This window comes from Aotus nancymaae, unplaced genomic scaffold, assembly GCF_030222135.1.
Source record: "Aotus nancymaae isolate 86718 unplaced genomic scaffold, 86718_ANA_hifiasm-v0.15.2.pri h1tg000011l, whole genome shotgun sequence".
Lineage (NCBI taxonomy): Eukaryota > Metazoa > Chordata > Mammalia > Primates > Aotidae > Aotus > Aotus nancymaae.
The window spans coordinates 50,738,546-50,753,229 of NW_026988422.1; the positions used below are offsets into that span (position 1 = coordinate 50,738,546).

Genomic DNA, 14,684 nt, shown 5'->3' on the forward strand with positions numbered 1-14,684 from the left:
AAGTTTAAAGTGGTTTTTCCAGTTCTGTGAAGAAGGTCATTGGTAGCTTGATGGAGATAGCATTGAATCTTTGGGCAGTGTGGCCATTTTAATGATATTGACTCTTTCTAACCATGAGCATGGAATGTTTCTCCATCTGTTTGTGCTCCCTTATTTCGTTGAGCAGTGGTTTGTAGTTCTCCTTGAAGAGATCCTTTACATTCTTTGTTAGTTGTATTCCTAGGTATTTTATTCTCTTTGTAGCAATTGTGAATGGCAGTTCGTTCTTGATTTGGCTCTCTTTAAGTCTGTTATCGGTGTATAGGAATGCTTGTGATTTTTGCACATTGATTTTGTATCCTCAGACTTTACTGAAGTTGCTTATCAGTTTCAGGAGATTTGGGGCTGAGACAATGGGGTCTTCTAAATATACAATCATATTGTCTGCAAATAGAGAAAATTTGACTTCCTCCTTTCCTAATTGAATATGCTTTATTTCTTTTTCTTGCCTGATTGCTCTGGCTAGTACTTCTAATACTGTATTGACTAGGAGTGGTGAGAGAGGGCATCCTTGTCTAGTGCCAGATTTCAAAGGGAATGCTTCCAGTTTTTGCCCATACAGTATGATATTGGCTGTTGGTTTGTTGTAAATAGCTTTTATTATTTTGAGATACGGTCCATCAATACCTAGTTTATTGAGAGTTTTTAGCATAAAGGGCTGTTGAATTTTCTCAAAGGACTTCTGTGCATCTATTGAGATAATCATGTGGTTTTTGTGTTTGATTCTGTTTGTGTGGTAAATTACGTTTATACACTTTCATCCCCAGGATGAAACCTACTTGATCTTGATGGATAAGCTTTTTGATGTGCTGTTGCAGTCAGTGTGCCAGTATTTTATTGAAAATTTTTGCATCTATGTTCATCATGGATATTGGCCTGAAGTTTTCTTTTCTTGTTGAGTATCTGCCGGGTTTTCGTATCAGTATGATGTTGGTCTCATACAATGATTGGGGAAGGATTCCCTCTTTTTGGACTGTTTGGAATAGTTTCAGAATGAGTGCCACCAGCTCCTCTTTGTATGTCTGGTCGAATTCGGCTCTGAACCCATGTGGACCTGGCCCTTTTTTGGTGAGTAGGCTATTAATTGCTGCCTCAACTTCAGCCCTTGTTGTTGGTCTATTCAGAGTTTTGACTTCTTCCTGGTTTAGGCTTGGGAGGATGCAAGTGTCCAGGAATTCATCCATTTCTTCTAGGTTTACTGGTTTATGTGCATAGAGTTGTTTGTAGTAATCTCTGATGGTGGTTTGTATTTCTGTGGAATCTGTGGTGATATCCCCTTTATCATTTTTTATTGCATCTATTTGATTCTTCTCTCTTTTATTAATCTGGCTAGTGATCTAGTGATCTTTTCAAAAAACCAGCTCCTGGATTTATAGATTTTTTTGAAGGGTTTTTTGTGTCTCTATCGCCTTCAGTTCTGCTCTGATCGTAGTTATTTCTTGCCTTCTGCCAGCTTTTGAATTTTTTTGATCTTGCTCCTCTACCTCTTTCAATTTTGATGATAAAGTGTGCATTTTAGATCTTTCCTTGCTTCTCATGTGGGCATTTATTGCTATATATTTTCCTCTAGACACTGCTTTAAATGTGTCCCAGAGATTCTGGTATGATGTGTCTTCATTCTCATTGGTTTCGAGGAATATCTTTATTTCTGCCTTCATTTCATTGTTTATCCAGTCAACATTCAAGAGCCAGTTGTTCAATTTCCATGAAGCTGTGCAGTTCTGAGTTAATTTCTGAATTTTGAGTTCTAACTTGATTGCACTGTGGTCTGAGAGACTGTTTATTGTGATTTCCGTTCTTTTGCATTTGCTGAGGAGTGATTTACTTCGAATTACCTGGTCAATTTTAGAGTAGATGTGAATGTGCTGAGAAGAATGTATATTCTGTGGATTTGGGGTAGAGAGTTCTGTACATGTCTGTTAGGTTTGCTTGGTCCAGGTCTGAGTTCAAGTCCTGGATATACTTGTTAATTTTCTGTCTCGTTGATCTGTCTGATATTGACAGTGGAGTGTTAAAGTCTCCAACTATTATCGTATGGGAGTCTAAGTCTCGTTATACGTCATTAAGAACTTGCTTTATGTATCTGGGTGCTCCTGTATTGGTACGTCTATATTTAGGATCATTAGCTCTTCTTGTTGCATTGATCCTTTTACCATTATATAATGTCCATCTTTGTTTCTTTTGTTCTTTGTTGGTTTAAAGTCTATTTTAACAGAGACTAGGATTGCAACCCCTGCTTTTTTTTGCTCTCCATTTGCTTGGTAAATCTTCCTCCATCCCTTTATTTTGAGCCTTTGTGTATCCTTTCATGTCAGATGAGTTTCCTGGATACAGCACACCGATGGATTTTGACTTTTTATCCAATTTGCCAGTCTGTGTCTTTTGATTGGGGTGTTTAGCCCATTTACATTTAGGGTTAATATTGTTATGTGTGAATTTGATCCTGCCATTTTGATGCTAGCTGGTTGTTTTGCCCATACCCATGTGCATTTTTTGAGCTGAGAGCCACTGTGCCAGTCAAAACAGCTGTGCTGGAGACCCATGGCACTCCTCTGCCCGGAAATCTCCTGGTCTGTGGGCAGTAACAATCTGTCTGGAAATGCGGCAACCACTCACCCTCCACAAGCTCACTGGGAGCTGCAATCCAGAGCTGCTCCTTCTCAGCCATCTTGGATCCAATATCATTTAATTTTTGTATATGGTAAAAGATAGGGGAAGGTAGGTGTCTAATTTCATTCCTCTGCAAGTGGATATCAAGTTTTCTCAGCATCATTAATTGAAGAGACAGGCCTTTCCCCATTATGTGTTTTTGACACCTTTCTGAAACATGACTTGGTGATAAATACATGAATGTTTATGTGGGTTCCTTATCATCTTCCATTGGTCTGGTGTATCTGTTTGATGCTGGTACCATGCTGATTTGGTTACTATAGCTTTGTAGTGTATTTTTGAATCAGGTCATGTGATGTGGTACCTCCAGCTTTGATTTTTTTGCTCAGGATTGCTTTGGCTACTAGGCTCTTTTGTGGTTCCATATGACTTTTAGTATTGTTTTTCGTTTATCTGTGGAAAATATCATTGATATTTTGATAGAGATTCCATTGAATGTCTAGAATACATTGGTTAGTATGGTCATTTTAACAATATTTTTCCTATCTTGAGCATAGAATATCTTAACATTTTTTAGTCCTCTTCAGTTTTCTTCATCAATATTTTATGGTTTTTCTTGTATAGATCTTTCACTTCTTTGGTTGAATCGATTGCTAGTAATTTTGTATCTTTGGAGCTATTATAAATAATATTGCTTTCTTCATTTCTTTTTCAGATTGTTCACTATTAGTATATAGAAATGCTACTGATTTTTGTATGTTGATTTTGTAACCTATAAATACACTGAATTTGTTTATTAGTTCTAACAGTTTTTGGTCGGGTCTCTAGATTTTTCTAACTATAAGATCATGTCTTCTGCAAAGAAGGCTACTTTCACTTCTTCATTTCCAATTTGAATGCCCTTTGTTTCTTTCTCCTGCCTAATTGCTCTGGCCGGGACTTCTAGTACTATATTGAATAAAAGTGGTGACAGTGAGTATCCTTGTTTTGTTCCAGATTTTAGAGGAAAGGCCTTCATTTTTTTTTTTTTCCCTGTTCAGTATGCTAGTAGCTGTGGGTTTGTTACATATGGGCTTTATTATTTTGAGGTACATTCTTTCTATACTCAGTTTGATGAGGGTTTTTATCATAAAGGCATGTTGAATTTTATTGAATGATTTTTCAACATATTGAAATAATCATAGGGTTTTTATTCTTTGTTCTCTTAATGTAGCATATCACATTTATTGATTTGCATATGTTGAACCATCCTTGGGACAAATCCCACCTGATCATGGTGAATGATCTGTTCAATGTGTTGTTGAACTTGGTGTACTAATATTTTGTTGAGAACATTTGCATCTATATTCATTGAAGAATGTGTACTGGGTATCTTTTTTTGTTGTATCTTTTTTGGTTTTGGTGTCAGTGATGCTGGCCTCATAGAATTACTTGAAAGTATTCCCTCCTCTTCAATTTTTTTTTTTAAGTTTGATCAGAATTTGTAGTATTTCTTCTCTAAATTTTTGATAGAATTCAGCAGTTAAAAAGTCAGGCTCTGGGGTTTTCTTTGATGGGAGAGTTTTTATTACAGCTTTGATATTGTTACTTGTTTTATTTTTTCTATTTCTTCTAGGTTCAATCTTGGTAGTTTGTGTGTGTCCAGGAATTTATTCTTTTCTTCTGTGTTTTACAATTTGTTGGTTCGTAATAGTCTCTACTGATTCTGTACATTTCTGTGGTGTCAGTTGGTTATCATTCCTTTTTCGTTTTCTTAGTCCAGCCAAACGTTTGTTAATTTTGTTTATCTTTTTATAAAAAAACAGTTTTTTTGTTGATATTCTGTAGTGATTTTTTTAAGTCTCAATGATCTTTCTTATTTCTTTTCTTCTACCAATTTGAGTTTTGGTTTGTTCTTTTGTAGTTCTTTTCTGTTCACCATTATGATGTTTATTTGGAATCTTTCTATTTTCTATATAGCATTTATTGCTATAAGCTTCTCTCTCAGTACTGATTTGGCCGTATCCCATAAATTTTGGTATGTTGTGTTTCCGTTTTCATTTGTTTTAATAATTTTTAAAATTTCCTTTTTAGTTTCTTTCATTCGGGATCATGTTATTTGATTTCCATGTATTTCTGTACTTTCCCAGTTTCCTCTTGTTATTGATTTCTAGTTTTATTCCATTGTGACCAGAAAAGATAATTGATATGATTTTTACTTTCTTAAATTTGTTTCAACTTGTTTTGTGGTTTCAAATATTGTCTATTCTGAAGAATGTTCCATAACCTGAAACAATGTGTATTCTGCAGCAGTTGGGTTAAATGATTTGTAAATGTCAGTTAGGCATATTAGGTCTAGTGTGTAGTTTAACTTGGATGTTTCTTTGTTGATTTTCTGTTTAGGTGATCTGTCCACTACTGAGAGTGGAATGTTAAAGTCTCCTACTATTATTGTATTGCAGTCTATCTCTCCCATAAGATCTATTAATGTTCACTTTCTATACTTGGCAGCTCCAGTCGTGGGTGGATAGATATTTATAATTGTTATATCATTTTGCTGAATTGACCCCTTTATCATTATGTAATGTCCTCCTTTGTCTATTTTTACAGTTGTTGATTTGTTGTCCATTTTATTTAAGTATAAGTACTCCTGTTCTGTTTTGGCCCCAGTTCCATGGAAATATCATTTTTCACCCCTTCACTTTCAGTCTATATGGGTCTTTAGAAGTGAAGTGGGTTTCTTGTAGGTAACATATAGTTGAGTCTTGTTTCTTTATCCATTTAGTCACTCTGTGTCTTTTTCTTGGAGAAGTGAGTTAATTTATATTAAATGTTATTACTGATAAGTAAGACATTCCTGCCATTTGTCATTTGTTTTCTGGTTGTTTTGTAACTCCTTTCTTCATTTGTGGTTTAAGTGATTTTCTTTGATTGTATCTTTTAATTTGTTGCTTTTTATTTTTAGTTAATTTATTGTAGGTATTTGCATTGTGGTTACCATGAGGCTTATAAAAAATATCTTATAGATATAACAAGTTATTTTAAAAAGATGACAGCTTATCTTAGATTACAGAAAATAATAGAAACTGAAAAGATGAAAAAAATCTTTTACACTTTAATTCCATCCTCCCCACATTTATACTCTTAGTTGTCTCAATTTGCATATTTTATATTACCTGTCTCTTAACAGGTTGTTGTAGTTCTTATTGTTTTTGATATATTTGTCTATTGGGCTTCATATTGGAATTATGATTGGACAATACCATGCCACAATTATAGTATTAGAGTATTCTGGGTTTGTTTATGTACTTAATTTTGATGTGGGTTTTATACCTTTAATTTTTTTTTTTCTTTTTCTTTTTTTTTTTTTTGCATGTAAGTGTTGTTTATTCAGAATGAAGAACTCTGTTTAGCATTTCAGGATGGGTCTGGTTTTGATCAATTCTCTTAGCTTATGTTTGTCTGGGAAACATTTTATCTCTCATATTTGCAAGGTAACTTTGCTAGATACAGTATTCTTGGAAGGTCTTTTTTGTTTTTTTGTCTTATTTTTTGAGCACTTTGAAAATATTGTTCTGCTCCCTCCTGGCCTATATGGTTTCTGTGGAGAAGTTTGTTGCCAAACAAGTTAGAGCTCTTTTATATGTTGCTTGCTTCTTTTCTCTTGTTGCTTTTAGGATTCTCTATTCATTACCTTTAATTGTTTGATTATTGTATGCCTGGGAGTAGTCTTATTTGGGTCATATCTGTTTGGTGTTCTCCAACCTTCCTATACCTGGATATTGATATCCTTCTCAAGATTTGGAAAGTTTTATTATTATTTCTTTGAATAAGCTTTCTACTCCTTGTTCTCCCTCAATTCCCTCTTGAACATCAATAAAATAATTTCTAGATTTGCTGTTTTGAGGTAATTTTTTTACATCTTACAGGTGATATTCATTGCTCTTTATGCTTTTTGCTTTTTTGTTCTCTGTGTATTTTCCAGTAGCCTATCTTTGAGCTCACTGATTCTTTCCTCTGCTTGATCCATTCTACTATTGAGAGCCTCTAATGAATTTTTCAGTTGAACAAATGTATGTCTCAGTTCCAAGGTTAATGTTTGGTTTTTAATTATTTCAATCTCTTCGTTAAACTTCTATGATAAATTTCTGAATTACTTTTCTGTATTATCTTGGAGATCACTGAATTTTCTTAAAACCACTATTTTGAGTTCTCGATTAGGGAGTTTACATATTGCTGTTTCATTAGGAGTAGTTACTGTTTCCTTGCTTTGTCCACTTGGGAAGAGATCATGGTTTCTTTTTACTATTGTTTCTTTTGGATGTATATACATGTCTTTGCATTGGAGGATTAGTTATATTCATTCCAGTGTTTTCTCTGGCTTGTTTTGCTTTTTTTGTATTTTTTTTTTTAATAATCTCAACTTTTAGATTCATGGGTACATGTACAGGTTGTTACATGGGTATATCTCATGATGCTGAGGTTTGTGGTACAAATGATCTCATCACCTAGGTAATGAGCATAGTACACAAAAGGTTGTTTTTCAGCCCTTTCCCTGCTCCCTGTCTTGTACCTTGGTAGTCCCCAGTGTCTATTATTTCCATCTTTATGTCCAAAATGTTTAGCTCCCACTTATAAGTGAGAACATGCAGTATGTGGTTTTCTGTTCCTGCACTAAATTGTTCCTGAGAGTAGTAAAAAGTAAACATTTCCCAATTCATGTTATGAGTCTGGGATAATCTTATTACAAAACTAGAAAATCATAGTAGAAAAAAGGGAAAATGTAGGTTAATATTTATTGTGAACATAGATGTGAAAACTTCAAAAATAAGATACTACCATATCAAATCTAAAAGTATATTTTTAAACATATACATCAAGATAAAAATGGATTTATTTCAAGGATACATAGATGGTTAACAGATTAACATGAATCACCACATTAACAGATTAAGGGAGAAAAGTCACATGACCTTCTCAATTGATGCAGAAAATGCATTTAATAAAATTCCACACCCTTTTACAAATAACAGCTCTTCACAAGCAATGATTAGAAGGTAACCTCTTTAATTTGACTAAGCAAATATAGTTAATAATTAGATATTCTTAGTATTCTCTTTAAAGTTAGGAATAAGACAGAGTCCAAGTATAATTCTGTCCAGTATTGTACAAAGTAAAAGAAATAAATGATACAAGCTTTGAAAAGGACAAAACAGAACTTCATGATTACTACATGGGAACTATTAAAAAATCAGTAGTCTTTTAGAAGTAATGGAAGAGTTCGTCAAGTTTGTTGGATACAAGATCAAGATACATCAGTTGCTGTCCTGTAAACCCAAGGTATATATTTTTTAAAAGGACCAAATTTCAGGGTTTATTTCATATTTACTATTTATTTCATGATGGAGAGATTGTAACTGTAACACAAGTATCTGAGCATTCCTCGTTTGATCAAAATGGATTTTTAACTGTCTAAATGGTCAAGATACTGTATTAGGTGCTATACAATAGGTTCTATATAGAATTGACCCTGTAGAAGTTTATAATTTGGGGGCACCCTGTACTAAGAGATGGAAATACACTAACTGTACAACAGGAATAATAAGCCAATACATAAATGAACAATAAAGTGTTTAGATTTAAGTTTAAAATTTCAATTAAAGAAACAACTTTAGTTCAGGTGTGGTGACTCATGCCTGTATTCCCAGCACTTTGGGAGGCCGAGGTGGGTGGATCATGAGGTCAGGAGTTTGAGACCAGCCTGGCCAAGATGGTGAAACCCTGTCTCTACTAAAAATACAAAAATTAGCCAGACACGGTATCAGGTGCCTATAATACCAGCTACTCAGGAGGCTGAGGCAGGAGAATCACTTGAACCCAGAAGGCGGAAGTTGCAGTGAGCAAGGATAGCACAACTACAGTTTAACCTGGGCGACAGAGCAAGACTCCATCTCAAAAAAAAAGGACAACTTTATCTCAACCTTTTTATTATGAAAAATTTCAAACATATATCAAATTGAGAGAATTTTACATAAATACTTTAAAGAGTCTACCTAGATTCTACTATTAAACATTTTATTGTAGTTGCTTTATCACTTATCTGTCATCTATTTGGTCAAAAGACATTAAAAAAGAAAAACCCTGACATCTAGCATTGTCAGGAGAGGCAGCAACAGTGTGTTGATGGAAATGTAAATTGGTACAAACACTATGGAAAATTACTTCCTTTTATACAGTAAAACTGCACATCTCCTTATTCCTGTGACTCATAAAATCTACTTCTAGCTATATACCCTAGAACAGTAGCTTTCAAATATTTTTGACCATAAGCCACAGTAAGAAATGTACTTCACATTGTAATTCAGTACCCACACACATATGTATATATATGGCTTTATGTATGTGGGTATGTATATATGCATATATATGTACATAAACATATATGCACACATACATATACAAAAGGCACAAACTTTTATGAATCAAGCTTTTCCATGGATTACGGTCAACTAGAGAACTTGTTAAGATACAGATTACTGGACCACACCCTCGTAGTTTCTTATGCAATAGATCAGCCACAGAGAGAAGGGATAGGGGTAATATGGGAAATTTTGCCTTTCTAACAAGTTCTTATGTGATGTATATGTTTCTGGTCCAGAGACCACAAATTGAAAAATACTAATTTATCAGATAGCAACATCTTTCCGCTGGTCCTTCTTACCTCACGTTACTCCTCTATAAGTAAGCAAGTAGTTACTTGCCAGGTGGGAGACAGTACACTCAAAATGCACTTGATGATTTTTTATAACTGTGCTTTTGCATTATTTTTCCCCTTCTCCTAAACGGCCTTTTTTTTTTTTTTTTTTTTTTTGGTGAGACGAAGTCTCGCTCTTCTCACCCAGGCTAGAGTGCAATGGTGCAATCTCAGCTCACTGCATCCTCCACCTCCTGAGTTCAAGCAATTCTCCTACCTCAGCCTCCCAAGCAGCTGGGATTACAGACGCCTGCCACCATGCCCAGCTAATTTTTGTATTTTTAGTAGAGATGGGATTTCACCATATTGTCTAGGCTGGTCTCAAACTACTGACCTCAGGCGAACCGCCCACCTCAGCCCTCCAAAGTACTGGGATTACAGTAGTCAGCCACCACGCCTGACCAAACTGCCCTCTTTTTCTTGCCCTTCCCCCTACACTTTCTTATCTGTTGAAATGTTTTTCTTTATAAAGCCACTCAAATGCTTCATTTTTTATAAAGCCTTACCTCATGCCCTCAACTAGAAATGTACTGCTTTTTTTTAACCCATGGTACTTTATATCAATTTACTGTCTTGTGTTGTAATTATTTATATGCTTTAATGTTCCATATTTTACAGTTATAAACTTCTTAAGGATTTGAGTTGCATTTATTCCATAATACTTAATACAGATCTTTAACTGTTTGATAAATATTGGAATATGCTAAAACTTTGGTGCATAGAGTTTTTAAATTATTGAATGAGATAATGTTTGTAAAAGTACTTTATTAATCATAAGCATTATATAGAGGTGAAGTACTTTCTTGCAGTGACTGTGGACATTCTATAGATGAAAAAGTATATCTCAAAATTTATTTTTAAACACTTCAAAGAGATCAGGAAAATGACAAAGAATAAAAAAATCTCTGATCTAATGTTTTGCCAAAATAAAAGGCAAAAAAATTGATGGGAAAAAAAAGTGCAATCTCCTGGCTATATTGCAAAACCTTTAATTATATCACATATGCATACATACACACACACACAGAAAAATAGTGGTCTATATATAACTGTTGGTTATATTAGCACTGCTACTAGGGTATCAACCTAGAGCAAGTGAAGTATCATTGGAGATATAAAAAGCCTGGTTATGATGCCAAAAATTGGAATAAAAAGAATTAACTAAGTTTCACTTGCCACTAACTTTCTGATGGAGGGAGTTACAACTGTTTGGAAAATAAAATCCAACACATTTCACAATATGTGATAAAATTGTCACAATGATATCAGTAAGGATAAGGTCATAGACATTAGTAAACACAAGATGAAATAAACTTACTGTATAAAATTACAAAGATCCCAGATGCGTGTATCAGTCAAATTCTTTGTAGTTCAAATTATTTTTCCATATTTTGTAGGTAACTGTATTTGTCCTTCCTTCATAGAAATGTTGGGAGGATAATATGCAGTAATTTTTATGGTAATATTTCTAGTATTTAGGAGGAAAGGTGCTACAAACTTCCTGATGTAGCTAATCTTGTATTCTATGAGGGATTATTGTGCTCTTAGTTAAAATTTTAGATTTATTCAATAAATTGCTAGATCTGCTTATATGAGAATAGAGAACTTAATATTGATGACATTCCAATCATATTACTGGTGATGTTATAATTAGCTATCATATTGACAAAAAACTACAATTTTAGTTTGGAAAGAAAAACAAGATTCCTAAGTAAATATGAACATGTTAAGAACTATATAATTACCCAGTGCCATTTTGTCACCAAAGTACTTGAAAAAAATTCTGAATGCCAAAACTAAAACAGATTTTGAAGAAATGTCATTAAGATTAAAGATTTGGAAATACCCTTAAAGTTTTTAATGAAACAATGAATAGTTTTTCTAGTAAGAAAAAGGCCAGCAGGTGATTCAGTAAACATTTTCAGATATATGGAAAGTTGTAAATAAATGGCAATCTTCTCTTTCAGATTGTAAATAGGACAAGAAGAAAAAGTAATAGAATATAAGACCATTTTAGGTTACTTCAGAGAGTAAGTTAAGAAAAATTCAATCATAAGACATTTGGGGAAGAATATTCTTACATTACTTTAAATTTGAAACATAGCATAATCTCTTTGTTTTCAAATGATGAAAATGAGATAATGTTACCAAATCAAAGTAACACAACCATTTAGTGACAGCATAATTCCATCTCTCATATGAAAATCTAGGCCTTTGATTCTTGACACCAGTCTTCTACTGCTTTTCCATTTTTTGTTTCTTAACTAACTAGTTTAAATATGGCCTGGAAATTGACAATTATCTCTGAAAGACCTTTCTAGCTTAAAATGCCTGCAATTATCAATGGGTCTATTAATGAATGAGTTCTCCAACCTCTTTCCTTCTGCCATTCACTTGTGAAAAATCTTGTTTTACTTTAAAACTTACACACTTCTTGAGAAGCAAGAGCTCAGATATAAATCTTAAGTACTTTTTGTGTTAGACTTTTGAGCATAAATATCACTAGGCATTTTTAATGCACTATCTCAAACTCTTACAATTGTATAAAATGTAATTTTATATATTTTCTAAATTCAGAAGCTGAAGTTAAACAAAATAGGTAATTAGCCTTCGTCAGATTCCTCAAAAGTAGGTAATTTATTCTGATTCCACATTCAGTACATTTTTTCCAATTTGCCATACTAACCATAATATAAAAATTTCAACCAGAATGCCTAATTTGTATAGCAAGCAATGAATGTCTTAAGATAACAATTTTATTCCTAAAACAGTTGTTTACACGTAAAGTAACATGATTGTTCTTTGTTGTTAATGTATTTAAACTGGGCATTCGTTGCAATTTAGTATTCATCTACTTTCTCTTTTCTTTCAGGCCTGTATGTGGAATCAGAGGGAAAACGCTCATAATTAACCTGCCAGGTAGCAAGAAAGGATCTCAGGTAAATCACCTGGACATATGAATGGTTTAGTGTAAGAACTTTTGACCAGCTGTGAAAGTTAGCCAGCCAAAAAGTTGGAGCACTCCACAAGACTGCCCTCACTTCTAATACCAATTGGAGGATTCCCAAAGTCAGTCTCAGGTTCAATAATTAAGTGGAAAGACATAGAACTGAATAAAAACTGTTATACTTACAGTTATGGTTTATTATGGGGAAAGGATACAGAGATTAAAATCAGCCAAGAGAAGAAGTGCATTAGACAAAGTCCAGGAATACTACCAAACACAGAGCTTCTATTGTCCTCTCCCTGTAGAGTCATGAATGCTTTACTCTCCTGGCGTTCATGCATGATAATATACTTGTAATACTGCCAATCAGAGAAGCTCACCTGAGTTTTTGATGTCCAGATTTTTTTTTTGCAGTTCATTATATTTTGCCCATGTGAATGAACGTTAGTTAGTCTTTAGCACTTCCCAGAGATTGGACTGATACTGTTGGTCTCCAGTACCTTCCAGAACTGACACCATGTGGCCCAAAGTCCCCATTATAAGTCATATTGTTGGACTGATACTTTTGGTCTCCAGTACCTTCCAGAACTGACACCATGTGGCCCAAAGTCCCCATTATAAGTCATATTGTTAGACTGTCTAGTCGCCAAAGCCATCAGGTAAACAAAGGCACTCCTGTCACACATGACATTCTGAAGACCTAGAGTTCCCCAGTTAGTTAAGGCAACTACTTTTACCCTTAGACTCTCTTTGGGTACTGTTAATTCTTCACTCTACATACAAGCTACCTTCTGGCCTTTGGCCAAGGCTTTTTTTTTTTTTTGGGATAGCAATACAGTCATGTTTGTCTGGGCATCTCTATTTACTATGGCATTTATGTGACAGACACAGCAGTAGTATTAGTGTGAATATGCCTAAGATTTGGCCAAGGCAGTGTAGGGTATGAATAGATTTAGAGAAATAACTAATCCACTAAAGCCATTACACACATTTTCATAATTTTGTATTAATTTGCTAATTTATCACCTTGATCTACCACTGTTGATATGTTTGTGTATCATAGAAATTAGGTGATAGTGGCAGGTGTGGTGGCTCACACCTGTAATCTCAGTACTTTGGGAGGCTGAGGTGAGCAGATCATCAGAGGTCGGGAGTTTGAGACCAGCCTGGCCAACATGGAGAAACCACGTCTCTACTAAAAATAAAAAATCAGCTGGGCGTGGTGGCACATGCCTGTAATCCCAGCTACTCAGGAGGCTGAGGTAGGAGAATCACTTGAACCTGGGAAGTGGAGGTTGCAGTGAGCAAAAGTCATGCCGTTGCACTCCAGCCTCGGCAACAAGAGTGAAACTCCCTCTCATAAAATAAAAAACAAAAAAAGAAATTAGCTGATGGTTTCCTAAGTTCAGTTCTTCCTCAGGCCAATTATTTTCTATTGACATTATATCCTGAGAAGGCTTTAAATCAGTTTCCCAATACACTTGGCCATAACCTAAAAAATAAAAGTCAAAAGATACTGGCACATTATTAGTTTGTCCCAGACATTAACAATTAGCTTATTCATCATCATATGACCAGAATGCCTCCCAGAATGATGCTACTCAGGTTTGCAGGCTTGTTGGATTCCAAAAGTAAGAGGGGTCTCAGCAATGTATGACTTCATCCTTTCATGCATCTGTTACAGTTAAGCTGAGAAACAATGTCATCTCTTGTTCTGAACCTCTTTGGAGATACCAGTGCAGTATTATTTCCCTTACTGCATAACCTATTCATTCATTCCTTTACCCTCAGCTACCATTCCTCCTTCTATTTATACCCAAAATTTTTTACCTTTTAAGGAGTTGTAAGGTTTGGCCACTGTGCTGATTTGGATTGCCATTGGTAATACTAGTTTAGCAAGTTCCTCCTGCATAGTCTATTCCTATTCATTTAGAATAGGACTATATAAGTAAAAAACCAGTAGACTGTCTTAACCCACTAGGCAATACAACTGCATTCACTGTCAACCCTGATTTGGCCAGATAAGGTGAGGAGAAAGTCTACCTCATCAGGTCTTTAGGAATTCTAAAGCCACAGTTACAGTTTCTTGCTTAGGAATCACCTCTGCTTCTGGTACCCACAATTGCAGCCCTGGTCCTGAGACTACTGCTTCTGGTAGGGGGAAAAAAAAAAGAAAGTTGAAATTATGTGAGGGGAAAAGGGAAAGTACAGTCATAAAGAAAAAAGTAAAATCAAATCAGCACCTTTTCCCAACCCCTTCTTTCCTAGAAAAGTAAAGGAATCTATCTAGCAGGGACCTTTCTTTGCCCTTCCCCCATGTTGAATGTGATCACACAATCATGAAGGCATGTAAGT

The 14,684-nt window shown here is 34.7% G+C and overlaps 1 protein-coding gene across 21 annotated transcripts in view; it reads left to right on the top strand.

Moving 5' to 3' along the window:
* GPHN (gephyrin) overlaps positions 1 to 14,684 on the top strand; it is a 689,448-nt gene that overhangs the window by 400,198 nt on the left and 274,566 nt on the right. For all 21 annotated transcript variants that reach the window (XM_064374964.1, XM_064374972.1, XM_012438040.2 and 18 more), the window contains one exon: positions 12,255 to 12,321. In XM_064374964.1, the coding sequence (XP_064231034.1) occupies positions 12,255 to 12,321 (67 nt within the window). The remainder of the gene's footprint in view (positions 1 to 12,254; positions 12,322 to 14,684) is intronic.